At 42.0% G+C, this 16,362-nt stretch overlaps 1 protein-coding gene across 2 annotated transcripts in view; it reads left to right on the forward strand.

The window, feature by feature from the left end:
* The window catches only part of ENOX1 (ecto-NOX disulfide-thiol exchanger 1), a 688,766-nt gene that overhangs the window by 547,015 nt on the left and 125,389 nt on the right, over window positions 1–16,362 (forward strand). For both annotated transcript variants that reach the window (XM_088842775.1, XM_055426042.2), the window contains one exon: window positions 2,108–2,225. In XM_088842775.1, coding sequence (XP_088698901.1) covers window positions 2,108–2,225 — 118 coding nt within the window. The remainder of the gene's footprint in view (window positions 1–2,107; window positions 2,226–16,362) is intronic.

Here is a 16,362-nt window from a genome sequence, read left to right on the forward strand (position 1 = left end):
GCCACTCCCACTGCCTCTTTTGATATACCAGGAAATAGAATTCTAAATTACCTTTGATTTTCTCTCCTCCATGTCGCCTAACTGATTAAATACCAGTTGGCAGTTTAACATTGTGGATGATTTCTCAGTTGCATATAAGCTTGATAATTGGCTTGATTTTTTCCACGTTCCCGTGAATAGCATCTGTTAATTATCGGCAACACCTTTACAGATTTATTAGCGTGTACTAGTGATTTACTGCTGAACCAGAGGCACCCTGTGGAAACACCCACAGCTTTTTTTCCCCCTCCAATTTTTTTCCTTTCCATCACCCTTCCCCACTAGAACAGCTACTGTATGACAGTTTGTCATTAATTGTAAAGACTAAACAACAGACCCTTTCAGCCTCCTTTATTCTTTCCACCTGAAGTTTCTTTGTTTCGAGTATTTTCAGGCCACCTCCTGGGGAAGTGGGCTCCTTTTCAGTGGAAAGATTAGCTGTCCACAATCTAAAAACCTCCCCACTAATCACATGTGACATCCACCTCTGAGCTCTGATGGTGTTATTCAAGGCGGAATTGGAACCTCTCTCTGCTGGGTGGCACGGTCAAATAAGGGAACGCTGCCTTCATCCTTGTGCCTCTCAGGACTGCCCTGTGATGGGTGGCCCTGCCCCAGGGACTTCCCTTCTACCTCTCCCTGTCTTGGGTGACTTCCCTGTCTCTGAAGTAGTGGTTCCTGGGGTTCAGAGCTGACCATGTGAGTTTGATTGGCAAAAACATAATTCCCCATGCATCGTGCTTCAGTTAAAATCCATGCACTATGGAGAGAAGAGAATTGAGAGAACCCATAACAGAATAATGCAGACACATCCATTCACTGAAAGGGCACTTTGTATTTAAAGTCATGCCATTAATACATTAGTGTTGTGATTTAGTTTTATTGTGAGTCATAGATTTATTTATTATAAAGTGAAATTATTTTTAACTGTTAGACTTTTATTTAGAGACTTTGGTTTCAATGGGGAGAAAAACAATAATAATGCAACACTGATCTTGTTTTTTCCCCCCCCTCTTTGAGACCAGTACATGTAAGAGAACAGAATAGATAAGAATTTGCAAATATATTATATCCAGCTTGATACAAAATAGTAATATACTAATTTAATGTAAACCATTACAGTGTCCTGATTTCTAGGCACAGTAGTAAACAATTTATTACGTAATTCTTTATTTTTGAAAATGAATTCTAACATAACACTTTTCCATTCAAACAGCCTTGTGTTACTACTCTCTCGTTTATGTGCGAGTAGACTGAGACTCAGAGAAATTAAATGCCTTGATTACAGTCACTTCTCTAGGAAACGGAGAAGGATACAATCCTTAGATATTAAAGGGATGCTAAAACAACCACTGCATCACAAACAGTAAACCCCTGTGATAATGTGAAACACCAGAAAAGAAGGCATCTGCTTTTATTTTGTCCTGGAGCACCTTTGGATATCTGAACCGTGTGTGTATGAGAGAGATCACACGTGGGCACATACGCACATGCAGGGACACTATTATGCATGAACTTAATTTTCAACTTAATGAACCAAATCTCACATGATGCTAAGAATGTCACATGCATTAGCTTGTTTATCCTCAAAACTCTTATTGTCACACCATCTCAGTGAGTGAATTGACCCTAAGAAAGATGAAATATCCCTAAAGTGACCCCAGTGGCTCAGTGGTAGATGAGGCCTTTTAAAAATTCTCCTGTGTCCGTTCCTAATCACTAGCTGAGTCCCTCCTTTCCTGGTAATAGACATTTCTGTGGGAGCCTCCAAACAGCCCTGCCAGGGTGGATGTTACTGCCCCCATTTTTACCAGAGAGGAAATTAAGACTCAAGAGATTGAGTACCTTGCTGACGAGCCCTTGACTCACCTTTGGGATTTCTTGCGAATTGGATACCGAATCCCTCGGTCTGTCTGCACCCCAGCCCCCGCAGAATGCCCCTCTGGGTTAGGTGGGGCAGTGTTTGGGAGGTGAAGACATGCCTGTATCAGTCTTGATACCCCGAGAGCCCGCTGAGAAAGCTGTCACGTGTCTGCAACTCTGACGCCTTTTGGTCCTCTGCTTCCAGGAACTTCGGAATGCTCAGAGTGAGCAGCTCATGGGCATCCGTCGCGAAGAAGAGATGGAAATGTCGGATGATGAGAACTGCGACAGCCCCACTAAAAAAATGAGAGTTGATGAATCAGGTAACGCTTATCACCACCACACCCCTGTGAGCTACCATAATGATCTTCCTAATCTTAGCTGGGGCATACATATCGGCAGGTGGTCGCATCACTCTCTTTTATTTGAGTTACGCTAAACTTTTCATCTTTAAGTGACTCTGCCTTTTATTAACAGAATTTGAAATTCCTTCTTGGGAGCATAATGATTTAAATTGTCCCAGTCGTTTCTTATGTTCATGAGTGTGGGGCTGTTAAGACTTTTTTTGGGGGGGCATATTTGCCTGTTCCCATAAAAATCATCTTCCAGAGTGTGGCAGCCACTGCTGATGCTGAAATACAGATAAAATTTGGTTTCAGTTAGTGTACTTCTTTCATGGGAAATGTTTAATCCTTAAGGAAGGTTTCTAGCCTCCAGAGCAACATGCTGGAGAATTAGATTTTTTTTTTTTTTGCAATAAATTTTAGTTCCTAACCTATGATCAAAGGGATGGCCCTATTCGGTACCAAGAAAGGGGCATCAATCCTTGAGTTGTAAAAAAGAGAGAGGCTTAATGAGACCCTTGCTTTATATGCTCTGACTAATCTGAGATGCCGATTTAAAACTCTTTTTCTCAAATTGTGTGTAATTCCCTTGGTGCCACATCAGTAAAAGCGCGCAAGGGAAATGCTCACTCAGAGGCAGGAGACACCAAGGGAGACTGCTTGTCTGAGGGGAGGGGTGTTGCCTAAAGGGCCTGGGAATAGCCACCATTGCCAAAAAGGGAATGAAACAGCCCCCTCTCGAGGCCTTGTAACAGAAAGACTCAGGTGACCAGGGACAATGGACTTTTCTGAATCTGTTAGTAGAGGCCAAAATCAGGATTGCAAAATGATCAGGTCCAGGATGTCAAAGCTGTCAGTTAGGTTGTTTCCGCATCTTGGCTATTGTCGGTAGTGCTGCTGTGAATGTAGGATGCATGTATCTTTTTGAATCATAGTTTTGTGGAGGTATATGCGAGAAGGAAATGGCAACCCACTCCAGTGTTCTTGCCTGGAAAATCCCATGGATAGAGGAGCCTGGTGGACTACAATCTGTGGGGTTGCAAAGAGTCAAACACGACTGAGCAACTAACACGCGTGCATGCCTAGATGTGGGATTGCTGGATCATATGGCAGTTCTACTTTTAGTTTCCTGAGGAGCCTCCAGGCTGTTCTCCACAGTGGTTGTTCCAACTTAGATTCCCATCAGCAGTGTTGGAGGGGTCCCCTTTCTCCATATCCTCTCCAGTGTTTATTATTTGTAAACATTTTTAACGATGGCTGTTCTGATCCGTGTGAGGTGATACCTCATTGTTTTGATTTTCATTTCTCTAATAATTAGTGATATTGAGCATCTTTTCATGTGCCCACTTGCCATGTGTGTGTCTTCTTTGGAAAAATGTCTATTAAAGTCTTCTGTCCATTTTTAAATAGGGTTGATTGTTTTCTGTTGTTGTTTATTTGTATGAGCTATTTGTATATTTTGGAGCTTAAGCCTTTGCCAGTCACATCTTATTTTCTTCCAGTCCATAGGTTGTCTCTTCATTTTTTTTTTTTATGATTTCTTTTCCTGTGCAAAACCTTGTGAGTTTGATTAGGTCCCATTTGTTAATTTTTTAACCTCTATTGCCTTGGGAGAATGGCCTAAGAAAATATTGGTATGATTTATGCCAGAGGATGATTTTCCTATTTTCTCTTCTAGAATTTTTATGTTGTCATGTCTTATGTTTAAGTCTTTAAACTATTTTGAGTTTATTTTTGTATATGACATGAGTGTGTGTTCTAACTTCGTTGATTTACATGCAGTTGTACAGCTTTTTCAGCACCATTTGATGAAGATATTGTCTTTTCCCCATTGTATATTCTTAGTTCCTTTGACAGAGATAAACTGACTGTAGGTGTGTGGATTTATTTCTGGACTCTCTGTTCTATTCCATTGATCAATATGTCTGTTGTCATACAAATAACCACACTGTTTTGATTACTGCAGCTTTATAGTATTGTCTGAAGTCTGGGAGAGTTATGCCTCCTGGAAACAACCTAAATGTCCATCGACACATGAATGGATAAAGAGAATGTGATATATATATAATGGAATACTACTCAGCCATAAAAAAGAATGAAATGATACCATTTGCAGCAACATGGATGCAACTAGAGATTATCATACTAAGTGAAGTAAGTCAGAGAAAGACAAATACCACACAATATCATTTATATATGGAATCTAAAATATGGCACAAATGAACCTGTGTACAAAACAGAAATGGACTCACAGACACAGAGAATAGACTTGTTGTTGCCAAAAGGAAGTGGGGGGAAGGAGAGGGATGAACTAGGAATTCGGGATTGGTAGATGTAAACTATTACATTTAGACCGGATAAACAACAAGGTCCTACTGTACAGCACAGGCAACTATAATATATCCAGTCTCCTGGGATACATAATGGGAAAGAATGTATGTGTGTGTATAACTGAATCACAGCAGAGTGGCATGGCAGTGTAAATCAACTATACTTCTATTTTTTTAAACTAATTAATTAAAAAAAATTTTTTTAGGCTGTCAGAACACTCTGTTTCTGCAGCGCATTAGAAGAGACTACCTGAAGCGTAAGATGATCACAAGAAAAAGCTCCTGCACAGAAGTATACAGAGGGGAGTTTCGTTTCCTTAGAGCAGTGGTTCTTGAAAACATTGTTCCCCAGTCCAGCAATATTAGCATCACCTGGGAACTTATTCAAAATGTTAACTTCTTGGGTCCTACTCAGGACTCACTGATTCAGAAACTCTAGGGGATGTAGGCAGAGGGGAGGATGTACTGAGTGAGAAACTCCAGGGGATGGGGGAGGGGAGGATGTACTGAGTCAAACTCCAGGGGATGGGAGAGGAGGGTTGTGAGATCCAAAAATCTGTGATTTAAAGAAGCCCTGTGGGGAATCCCGATACCGGCTCAAGTTTGAGAGCCAGGCCTTAGAAAATTTCCCTTTCATCCTCAAATTCCATTCATTTAAATCTTTTAAAGCTTAGCGTAAAAGCAGGCACCACAGCGCTATGTTTTCAAGCCATGTATCTTTTGTCTGGAAAATGAACCAAACACTTAATGTGTCACATGTAATGTCTCTTATTAAACTGATGTCACGTTTCTCAGGACTGCTCGATTTGCTTATGTGAGGAAAGTACCTTCTGCACAGCATTTCTATTCTGCATGCTTTTATATAGCAGAAGAAGAGAGTGAGTTTGGGTGTGATTTTTCTTAAATTCAGTGAGATCTTCCAATAAATAAGTAATTTTTTTCTCAAAAAAGGCTTTCATCATTTTTGAAGTTTCTAGATGTGGGGCAAGTTTGCACAAAACCTGGATCCTTAACATCCTTATAAGGTAGGTGGAGAAGAAAAGACTAGGCTCAATCAGGAATTCTGATTGAAATTGTAACTTTTTTTTCTTATTTCTTTTTAAACAACGTACCAATTTCTCAAGTAAGAAATATGTATAATTTCATAGCCTGCTTGGGAGCAGACAAGAATAATAATAGGGCACAGAGAAAATCTTACAGACTCTGGTGGCAAGCATGTACCTATAGAATGACCTGCAGTCTCTGCTCTAGAAGAATCCACAAGATACCAAGGACCTCTCTTAGTCAGGACCACGAAGATGCTCCCAGGAGGTTTGACCGAAGAGCCCTTCCCAGACCGCTATGACTTTTTTTCCCCCAGGCATCTCATAAGAGCCTGAAATAAGACCTGAACTTGCAGAAGTTCTCCAGGCTTGTTCCTTTGGTCAGCAGAATGAATGAACTCAACCAGTACATGATCCACACCAGGTGCCAAGAGCAGAGATGAAAGAACCAGAGAGCAAACGCCAGGTCCTAAGGAGTTCAGAGTCTTTCTCGAGCTTTTCCAAACGAGATGGACCAGAGAACGTGGCGTGTGGTTTATGAGGGAAGTGCAGGACTGATGAGATGGAAGGGAAAGCCGCCCTGCTCCACCGGCCCTCAGGACCCTGCGAAAGGCAGGCGGTGGTTCTCTCAGCCCCGCCTATTCAGAGGGCACAGCTGACCGCAGGAGTCCCCTTGATCTCTGACCAAGCCTCAGACAAAAGATCCCTGTGAACTACTGAAAGTGGTTCAGGTTCAGGTGCCTGAACCGCAGCCTGAGGGAAACGGGTCTTTCAGAGGCATCTCTTTAGGTAACAGGCCACTCTTTTTTTTTTTTTTTTCGGTACAAATTTGCATGTCTAGTCACCTCTTAGCAGGCCTCTGAAGACACTTTACTGCACTGACAGGGAAACTGCCAGACTCACGGTAGAAGTAAGCTTCTGCATCTTTTGCAGTGATTCCCGACCTTTTTGATACCAGAGGCTGGATTCATGGAAGAGAATATTTCCATGGACTGAGGGGTGGAAGTATCGTTTCAGGATGATTCAAGCACATTGCATTTATTGTGCACTTTATTTCTATTATTATTACATCAGCTCCACCTCAGGTCATCAGGCATCAGATCCCAGAGGTTGGGGTTCCCTGCTCTAAGGAATCCCCTGGTCCTTCCTCTTCTTCTGAAATCTTGAGATTTTGCCTCAGACCTTTCTGGCAGCAGCTGACCCAGAAATTCTTAGAAATGCCAGGGGGAAATCCCCTCCTGGGAGCCTTCTACCAGCCCTGCCCTCCCAGAACAGAAAACCAACCTCCACAGGTTTTATTTCTGATGGGGAGATGGAGAGAATTGACTTTGGTTTTCAGAAAAGGAAAGATTTCTATGATACCTTGAGTTTAATTTCTTTTTTTTTTTTTTTGATCAAAGTTTTTCAGGCCATCTCTGCTCTTCTGATTAAGAAGAATGCTTCCTTGTACTTTGGCTGTTTACCGCTCCTGGTAATTTACAGTGTGTCTTTGGCCAGAGTTCGCCCAGACCAGCTGTCCCTTCCAGATCACTCTGGGCAGGCTGGTCATTGAGGCTCAGCAGGTGACTCTAAAAGGGGGGAAAGGGGTTTGCTGGAGCCAAACTGAAGTGCTGATGAAAATGAGTTTTGTTAATAAATTTGAAAATCAAGACAGACATATCAAAGTGTTCATTCAGGAAGATTGGCATCCTGCTCCAAAACCCCTGAAGATAATTTCTGATAAAAATTCAAATGTTTTGTTGCACAGTCTGCCTCCTCCTGCAATCAAGCCAAACTTTTAAAGCCAAGTCTATTCCTACTTCCCTCTCTCTCTCCCCCGCCCACTCCCTCTCCCTCCCTCCCCCCAGCTTGCTTCTCCCTCAGTCCCTCCCCTCACCCTTTCCCCTTCCTCCCTCCAGATTGCCAGTGGAGGGGGCGCAGGAGTGCTCTGGAAGGAAGGGAAGGAGAGAGGAAGTCTGTCCTAAATCGTAAGGCCTCCTTTGGCAGAACCTGATCAGCCTCAGTGTTGAGAGAGTTCAGTGAGTCAGTGCGTCTTGTGAAGCCCTTTCAACTAGCACATGACAAGTAACTCAGTGGCTGTTAACTCTGCCTCTTATCTTAATCATCCTCCAACACCTGGGCCTGGGCCTTTCAGCAAGTAAGTGCTCTGTAAAAGTTGGTTGACTTCAGTCGCATCATCTTCTGCTTCCTATCTGTTTTTGATGGTGCCATCCCGTAAGTCAACCAGAGGATGGTAGCCCTAAGAACACTTGCTCCAGTTAAACTGAAATGTCAGGCATTAAGTGGCGTGTTCAAAAGGGGATGGTTGATTTCTCCACACTGTTCAGAACTTTTGCATACCTGGAATTCCGTGCCACATGCTGAAGAGGCTATGAACCGGAGAGTTGAAACTCAGTATTAACCTAATGATCAGCAAGCATTTGTCAGTCACCTTCTTGTGTTCAAGGCACTGTGAACCCAGGGGTATGGGGAGAATTTAGACACAGTCTGCCTTGCCCTCCAGGCTATGAGATACTTTTTGAAGAGAAATATGAACATTTTTTAAGTTAATAGAAATGCAGTGCCTGAAGCCAAATATGTTTTAAGCCATTAATTTAAATTCAGTATAAAGCAAAATGAGTGTCGCTTCCAGCATGTGTACCTCATGCAATGTTCGGTGAGTATATATTATATGTTGAACACAGATTTGAGAAAAGTAAAACTAAAACAGCCCTTGCTTAATACACAACCCTTAAACCATTCCATAATGTACAGACACTTTGGATTTCAACTACACCTCATTTAAACTCTGAGTTCTTTATAGGGACAAATACTCTTAATTATGAAGAGTGTTGTCCAGGTTGTCGATTTTCCATGGAGGCTCAACCACAGCATAGGTACAGACTTCTTTTTAATTCCAGTAAGAAGTCAAACAAGGATTTTTGACAACTGAGTCAAATTAGGGACTCATAATTGGGTCAGCAGTGTTCAGTATGTCTGAAGTTTCGTATACAGCCAGAAGTCAGGTTAAAAGATTAATAATCATAAAGCTCTCTCTGGCTATCCCTGATCTCTTTGAAAACCAGGACTGCCTTCATTTTTCTGATTTGGTTTATTTCCTGGAAGGAAGTGCTTTTGAGAGCCATGAAGGAGACCCAGCAGAGACATTCCAGTTAGACAGCAGCCCTAGAGGCTCACCTAAGTTCTTTGCAGACTTCCTGTTTCCACGTGTGATGGTAACCCAAAAGAGAAATAAGAGTGGTGCTGTGTGTCCATCAGTCGCCAGCGAGTTTAAGAGGAGCATTTTATTACCACAACTGAATATCTTCTGGGACCTCCAGGGCCAGACAAGGAGATGTGATCAGCTGCAACTTACATGGCTTCAAGATGAGGAAATCAGTCTTCAGAAGTACGCTGAGCAGCCAGCTTCGCTCCTAATCTCTTTGACATGGAGCTTCATTTGCAAGCAGTCCAGGCTTTTCCTCTGTTCCTTCCTTTGTATTTTAATCTTGCTAATCTTGCCAAAGGAAATCAAATCGATGTTTATTTGGGGCAGATTTTTCAGTTGCCTGTTGATTTCATGTGCAGCTGCAGTTCTCATCTCATGATGGATATATTTCTTAGAAGTGTAGAAATCATTCTTTACCTTTTATATGTAAGAGGTGTGCATCGTGCGTGCTAAGTCGCTTCTGTCATGTCCAATTCTGTGCGACCCTGTGGACTGTAACCCGCCAGGTTCCTCTGTGCGTGGGATTCTCCAGGCAAGAATACTGGAGTGGGTTGCCATGCCCTCCTCCAGAGGATCCTCCTCACCCAGGGGTCAAACCCACATCTCTTATATCTCCTGCAGTGGCAGGCGAGTTCTTTACCACTAGCGCCACCTGGAAAGTCCCAACCCTGTGATGGAAGGTTGCTTGTCACAGCAACACACCTGTCCCACCAGACCATGCTTATCTGTTGTGTAAATTCACATTTGGGGCTTAAACTCTCTTTAAGCCAAATCCCTTTATAATCTTGTTTTTCTGTAGCACACAACAATGCCGTATTCCCAACATCGCTCTCACATATGCACAAATTTTCCATAATCATGTGTTTTGTGTCGAATCAGTTCATGTTGCTGAAATTGTGCTGTGTTTCGGAGATCATGGATTTTTCCCTAATGCTTCAGCCACTTAGCTGTGTGACCCCTCCAGAGAACGCAGGCAAACCCTGGCGGAGAGTCTCTGACCATCCACGCCTGGTCCGTCCTAGCTTGGAGCCCAGTGGGTTCTCTGCTTAGTTTCCTGGGTGACAGCCCAGCATGTGCGTGCAGCCCCACTATAATTGCAGAGCAGACTTCAGCTCTCTGAAGCCCTGTCTTCCTGCCTGGCGACAGGAGCCCCCAGAGTGCGGTGAAGGGCACTTAGGCGGATGGGCAGATGGCAGGAAGTGGAGAAATGTGGGGAACTTACCAGTGTTTAGAAAGGCAGAGGTGCAGAGACCTTGACCCAGAGGGAGTGTAGACAGGTGACCTGTGGGCAGCTTGAGGTCACAGCACAGCTGCCCCTGACCGGCCTGTGGTACTCGGATGCCTTTCAACTGCCAGGAGCACTGCAATCTACATTATAGTTGATTGTGTTTTCTGGGCATTTCATTCTGATAAGGTTTGATTGCGGGATCATTACGTTGGGGAGTAGATTTAATCCTGTTTTCTTAGCAGGCTCTAAGGACACTGAGGGAATATTTATGTAATAAGATGCAAAGTTGCTATGGAAAATACTATAGCAACCTAGCATCTTCCCAGAGCCAGGCAGCCACTTGTAACAGCAGTCTAAATTTACATTTATTTTAGTGTCATTTTATCGACACTCTTGGTACCTCATTCTGACAGGATGTTAAAATATGTTTTCAGCTTGCATTTGAGCAAAATTAACACAGTGTTGTTGGAATTTAACTGGGGTTTGCACAACTTCTGGAAAAAACAGCAGAGTATTTTCAAGCGAGTTTAGATGACAGAATCTGGGTAAGTTTGTGACTCTTCTTTTTCCTTTCTAAATGTAAAAAAGAATTATTTAGCAGCATTTATTCCTTATTTTTCCTCTTAGTTTGTAACTAAAAGTCGGAATTTCTGATTACAAAATGAGAATTAATCTTTTCAACCTTGATGTAATTTTTTAATTACACCTTTGTTTCTAGTTGGTGCTTATAGAAAATGCTTCTAGTAGATCAATCCATTGCCCTCCGGCAGCCTGTAGCACTTCAAAAATGAAATTATTTTTTATATAAAAAAATACTTGTTAGTTTGGAGAATCCAATTATTGTCAATAATAAAAGATAAAACTGTTAGTTGTAACACGACAAAAGACTGTAGTTTTTAATTGTTTCTTCTGCACAGCCTAACTATATAATCATCTTTGTGTATATTTTTAAAGCTCAGAAACAATTCTATATGATTTTGTTTTCAGTCAGACCAATTTGCATGGCAAGTAAGTTGTTTTAAAGCTTTTTTTATATGTTAATGAAACAGAAAATATAGAGCAAATGCATGTGTATCCTTCCTGGGTCATAGACTCCTTCCTGTGAACCTTTTATGATTTGAAGCTATAGTCTTTGAGGTGGTCAGAGTAGATACCTAACGTTATTAAAGCCTGCAAATTGGGCCAGCCTTCCCCATAGCATCTTTCAGTCCCTTAAATGTGAGCATGGCGGAAAATTATACAGGTATGTAGCTGGCTGGTAGTGGAAAGATAGTATCTATTGATTTTCTTCTCTAGCTTTCCATCTGAAATCTTCAAGTGTGACTATAACGCTGTTAAAATAGGACATTGGCCAAAAGAATCGATACCAGACCATATTAAAACCTGTGCTACTACCAGCTTCTTAGCCCTAACGTACTGTTCGTGAACACTATCTTCCTAATTCTGTGCTTTTATACTGCATTGTTCAAGACAGCGATATGTGATGACCATACCTTGACTTCTAACAGTGTTGCCCATAAGCTTCATTAATCGCAGCCCTAAAGATGCTAATGTCTGCTGTAGGAAGACAGACAATGAGGACAGACATCCAGTAGAATTTCAGTGAGCCATACACATTTAAGTGCCATAGAACTAATGGAAAAAGTAATTTAAAGGAGTAGCAGTAATTATTTCTTTCCTTTCTTAGAAATTCCACCTGCTATTTATGATACTTGGAAGCCCTGGACAGGGAAAGTGAAAGTGAAAGTCGTGTCCTACTCTTTGCAACCCCATGGATTATACAGTCCATGGAATTCTCCAGGCCAGAATACTGGAGTGGGTAGCCTTTCCCCTCTCCAGTGGATCTTCCTGACCGAGGAATCAAACCGGGGTCTCCTGCATTGCAGGCAGATTCTTTACCAACTGAACTATCAGGAAAACCCAAACAGAATTATCACATTTAATTTTCTGTATTTTACAACTTCCTAGACCATATTGTCTTGCAGTTTCCCATTCTAAGTATGATCATAATGGCATAGCTATTAAACTAAAGATCTAAGAAATCATTCAAGTTCTAATCTAGGCAGACATGTGAAGCTCTATTTTCTTTTTTTAATATTTACTCATTTATGGCTGCACTGGTCTTCATTACTGAGCATGGGCTTTCTCTCGCTGTGGTGTGCAGACCTCTCTTGTGGGGCACGGGCTCTAGGCACACAGGCGTCAGTGGTTGAAGCGTGCAGGCTCCAGAGCACAGGCTCTGTAACTGTGGTGCACTGGCTTAGTTGCTCCCAGACCAGGGATCGAACTGGGGTCCCTTTGCACTGCAAGGTGGTTTCTTATCCACTGGACCACCAGAGAAGCTCCTCATTACAAGGAGATTGGCAATGATGAGTCTCTTCGTAAGATGTGGAAGAAACACTTAGAAATCATTTTGTATACCCCCGTCTTTGCACAGATAGGAGTGTGCAGCTCTACGTTGAGAAGTTATGTTATTTGCCTAAGATAGTAAGTAGAAGGTCTGGAACTCAGCACTAGTTCCCTTCTTTCCAGGTTGATGATCTTTCTGTGGCACCACTCCATGCGTGTTAGAGGGCAAACGGCTCCAGAATATCCCTCAGATGCCTTGAGTGGCATCAACAGAGTCAGTGAAATCAACCAAGGATATTGAGTTCCTGCCTCATGCATGGCGCCATGAGGCCATTTGGAGGCAGAGGTAGACGGGGTATGTTCATTACCTGAAAATGCTCATCCTGACCAAGCTCATTGAGGCTTTCTCTTAGTCTTCCTGTTACTCTCGGGATTTTCTGCTGACTGGAAAGAAGTTAGCTTCAGCACAGGCAATGCATGTGGCAAACTGTTCTCTAGTCCGTGCCAGCAGAAATGCCAGCTTCTAAAAAATATTCAGGAAACTGGCACAATCCCTTTTCAAGTCGAGTGATATTTATTTCCTCCAGAACAACCTGTTCTGTGGCTTTGAGCAAGAAGAAGACATGCTATGAAGAAGTGAAGTATTTACATGGGGGAGGAATCGTGCCATGTCATGTATGCCTTTGATAAACCAGATAGATAAACACTGTCTTCCAATGGAAGCCCAAGTATTCCAGTCCCTGACTCTCCAAAAAGAAGAGGAAAATAAAACTACTCCAAATGCAGGCGCACATGTGACGATTGATCGAGAATGATCTGAGCTACAGTATTAGTTCTTTGATTTCCCATCTCATGTTTTCTCTGCATGCCCAGGGACTTGGAGAGCCTACCTGAAAATCATTCATTGACTTTCCATCTAATTTCAAGACCTGTTGAAGCATTCTCCCTCCTTCCTTGCTCCTGAGGCTTCTTCTCTATGAGATGGACCCCTCTATCAATCTGGAGAATAAAAGTCTGAAGGAGAGCATCTACAGTAGTAATCTTATTGATATGCACAGACTCAGGCAAGGTTTGATTGGAAAGGGATCTTAGAAGTATTATGTCCTCTCCTTTCTTACCCTATATCCAAAATTATAATGACAAAAATGTAGTTTTTACCCCCAACAGTACATAGCTGGAATGCTGAATAAATTCTGCAAGTTTGTATTAGTGATTTTTTGTAATTATAAGTTTTTAAGCAAAACTTAAGTGGTAACACGAGTTTGGCAAATCTCTTGGAAGCAAGATAAGAGATTTAATTCTTTGTTTTAATTTTTCAATTGAAGGATAATTGCTTCACAGAATTTTGTTATTCTTTTCTTTAGTGATTTACCAGTCACTTGTTTAAGAAATGTCTCCCCTTGCCATTCTAGACTTTTCTTCTAGTTATATAATCTGAAAGTTGTAAAGCTAGCCATTTCTCTATCCTCAGCCCTTTGTTTCCATGAAATTGTCTTAAGCAATGCCATAATACAAAGCAGTGATAAAAACAAATATTTAGTGAACTCTTACTTACAATGTATATGGGACCATGAGATCATGTCTTGCAGTGCCATATTAAGGAGGGAAAGTAGCAAAGTCTTGTAAGAATGTTTGAAACTTAGTCTTTGAACCGAGCATGTTGTTTTCCTACTCTGAAAAATCCCAGTAGCTATCAGAAATCTCCTTTCCTTGGAATAACACTGGATTGTGGGTCCATACTGCACCTGCTCTCCGCACTCTCAGAAGTCACAGTCAAAACTAACAGATAAACTCTCACAGGCAGAGCCGTGAATGCTGAGAGGATCTGAAAAGAAGGGTAAATCTATTTAGCTGAATTCTGTCATCCTGGAGAAAGTTTGGTTGGTTTTTGTTTGGTTTTTTGTTTGTTTAAGTAAATAATGGTGAGATGGAAGACTTTCTACCCATCTACTCCTTCAGGACTAGGTCAGGATCTTTTAACCTCCCCGAATGGCCAGCACCTTGCAGGGTACACAGTCAATGGACAAGAATTTGTTAAACAAATGGATTGGAAATAAAAACTAGGAAGAAACAATTCAACTAATTTTTTAATCTGTTGAAGGATATTTTAGACAAAAAAATAATAATCTGTTATTTGTTGGATCCTCACAGTACTGACCATGTTTTTCAGATGAGAACCCTGAGGTCTAATGGAGGTTGACTAATTGCCCCCAAGTCTCATAACTGGCATATAGCTTTAAAGCCCCTTCCCTCTTTCTAATACTGCTCTGCCTCGCTCTTACATATTGTATAATCTGTGTCTGCACGACTCTGAGGTTGACAAGGGCAGACGCTGGGATGCGGAGCAGCCCAGCCAGCGTCCTGTTAGAACTGCTGCCCCTCAGATGCACGCGGTGGTCCCTGAATCACCACGTGTGTCCTGTCCCTCCTCACTTCTCTGTGGGAGCCTCTTCCAGAATTATGCAGAAACATCTGCATGTTACTGTTTAGAGCAGGAAGAAGGGTGTGTTCTTTCAGGTCATTAAAAGATGGGAGACTTGGCAAGGAGACAGATGGAGCTAAAAGGAAAAACAGCAAAGAAATATGTCAGGTAATGTTTGAAACCATTTTTCTCCTGGAACTAGGTTGAGATGATTGCAGATGGAAAAATAGAGCTTTTTTTTTTTTGGTAGTAACAGAAAGTTGTTAGGTCCTTGAGCTTTTGAAATAGAAATCAAAACTTAGATTGGACGTTTTGCCCATTCTATATAACATTTAGGCTCCAAAGGAATAGTGTAATTGATGCCAGGCCATCAACACCATGTTAACAGAGCACTTGATATAAAACCATCTGTGGCACCTTCTCTCCTGAGTTCAATAAAAAGCTAGTAAGGAGAAAACTGCTTTCTCGGGGGAATTCTTTTCACCTTTCAGAAACAAAATATTTCACGCTAATTCCTGCTTAATTGGAGGGAAGTCATTTCTTTAAAATCATTGAATATGAGCTTGAAGTCTGTTCTGTCCTTGACCTTTCTAATTCAATCAAGGTCACCTTCTCAACTTGCCCAAACAGCACTATTTCTCAATTAGAAAAAGGGGCAGTGCTGTTTTAAAGCATTTAGCATCTGATTAATTGTGCTGAACTGGGGCTTCAGCACTTGCAGAGGGATCCTAAGGCGTCACCAGTAAGAATAAAACATTGCTACCTGAAAAATTATCCCCATCAGAAACATCATTTTAATAAGCAAAGCAAAAACTGCTATTTGTGGGGATGTGAGAAGCATGATCATATTCAATATATAGTGGGTTTTAATATCCGAACAACTCTCTCTCAGGGAAAAATATGCTATAATTTAGCCATCCAGACAGTTTATGAAACACACGCACTTTTCCCTGCCCAAGGACTCCAAGAAGATGAATGCTGAGTTTAAAGCAGAATGTGGTCACACTCAAGCTCTAGGGATGAAAAGAAGTAATGAAAAGAGGTGTCCAGCTGAAGCCATCTGGCTGGAGGAGAGAACGTGATTTTTGGAAATAAGTGTTTTGTTTGGCCACACCTCGTGGAATGTGGAATCTTCGTTCCCCAACCAGGGATTGAACCTGCTGCAGCGAAAGCACGGAGCCCTAACTACTGGACCGCCAGGGAAGCCCCTGAAAATAAGTGTTTGAGAGACTGCTTCTCACATTTCCTTCCCATTTTCTGGGCCTGATTGAGGGAAGCGAACCTCACCCTGATGCTCTTTGGAAGACCACCTCACCTGGGTGGTCAAACCATTAGAAAAGCTCTGAGAAAGTGGCCCACATGAGTGAGAATTGGTGTTGCTGGAAGAGAGATGTTAGATTCACCACACAGAGTTCAGAAATAACTTCGAACCAGACAAGGTAAGAGGCCCCCAGAGGAAGTTTCGAGTTGTTTCCAGCGTGGCTCAGGCAGTGATATCCCTTCTGTGAACCTCAGCGTCCTTGGCAGTTACATAAG

This window comes from Moschus berezovskii, chromosome 13 (genome assembly GCF_049115385.1).
Source record: "Moschus berezovskii isolate FMDL1 chromosome 13, NW_MosBer_1.0, whole genome shotgun sequence".
NCBI lineage: Eukaryota > Metazoa > Chordata > Mammalia > Artiodactyla > Moschidae > Moschus > Moschus berezovskii.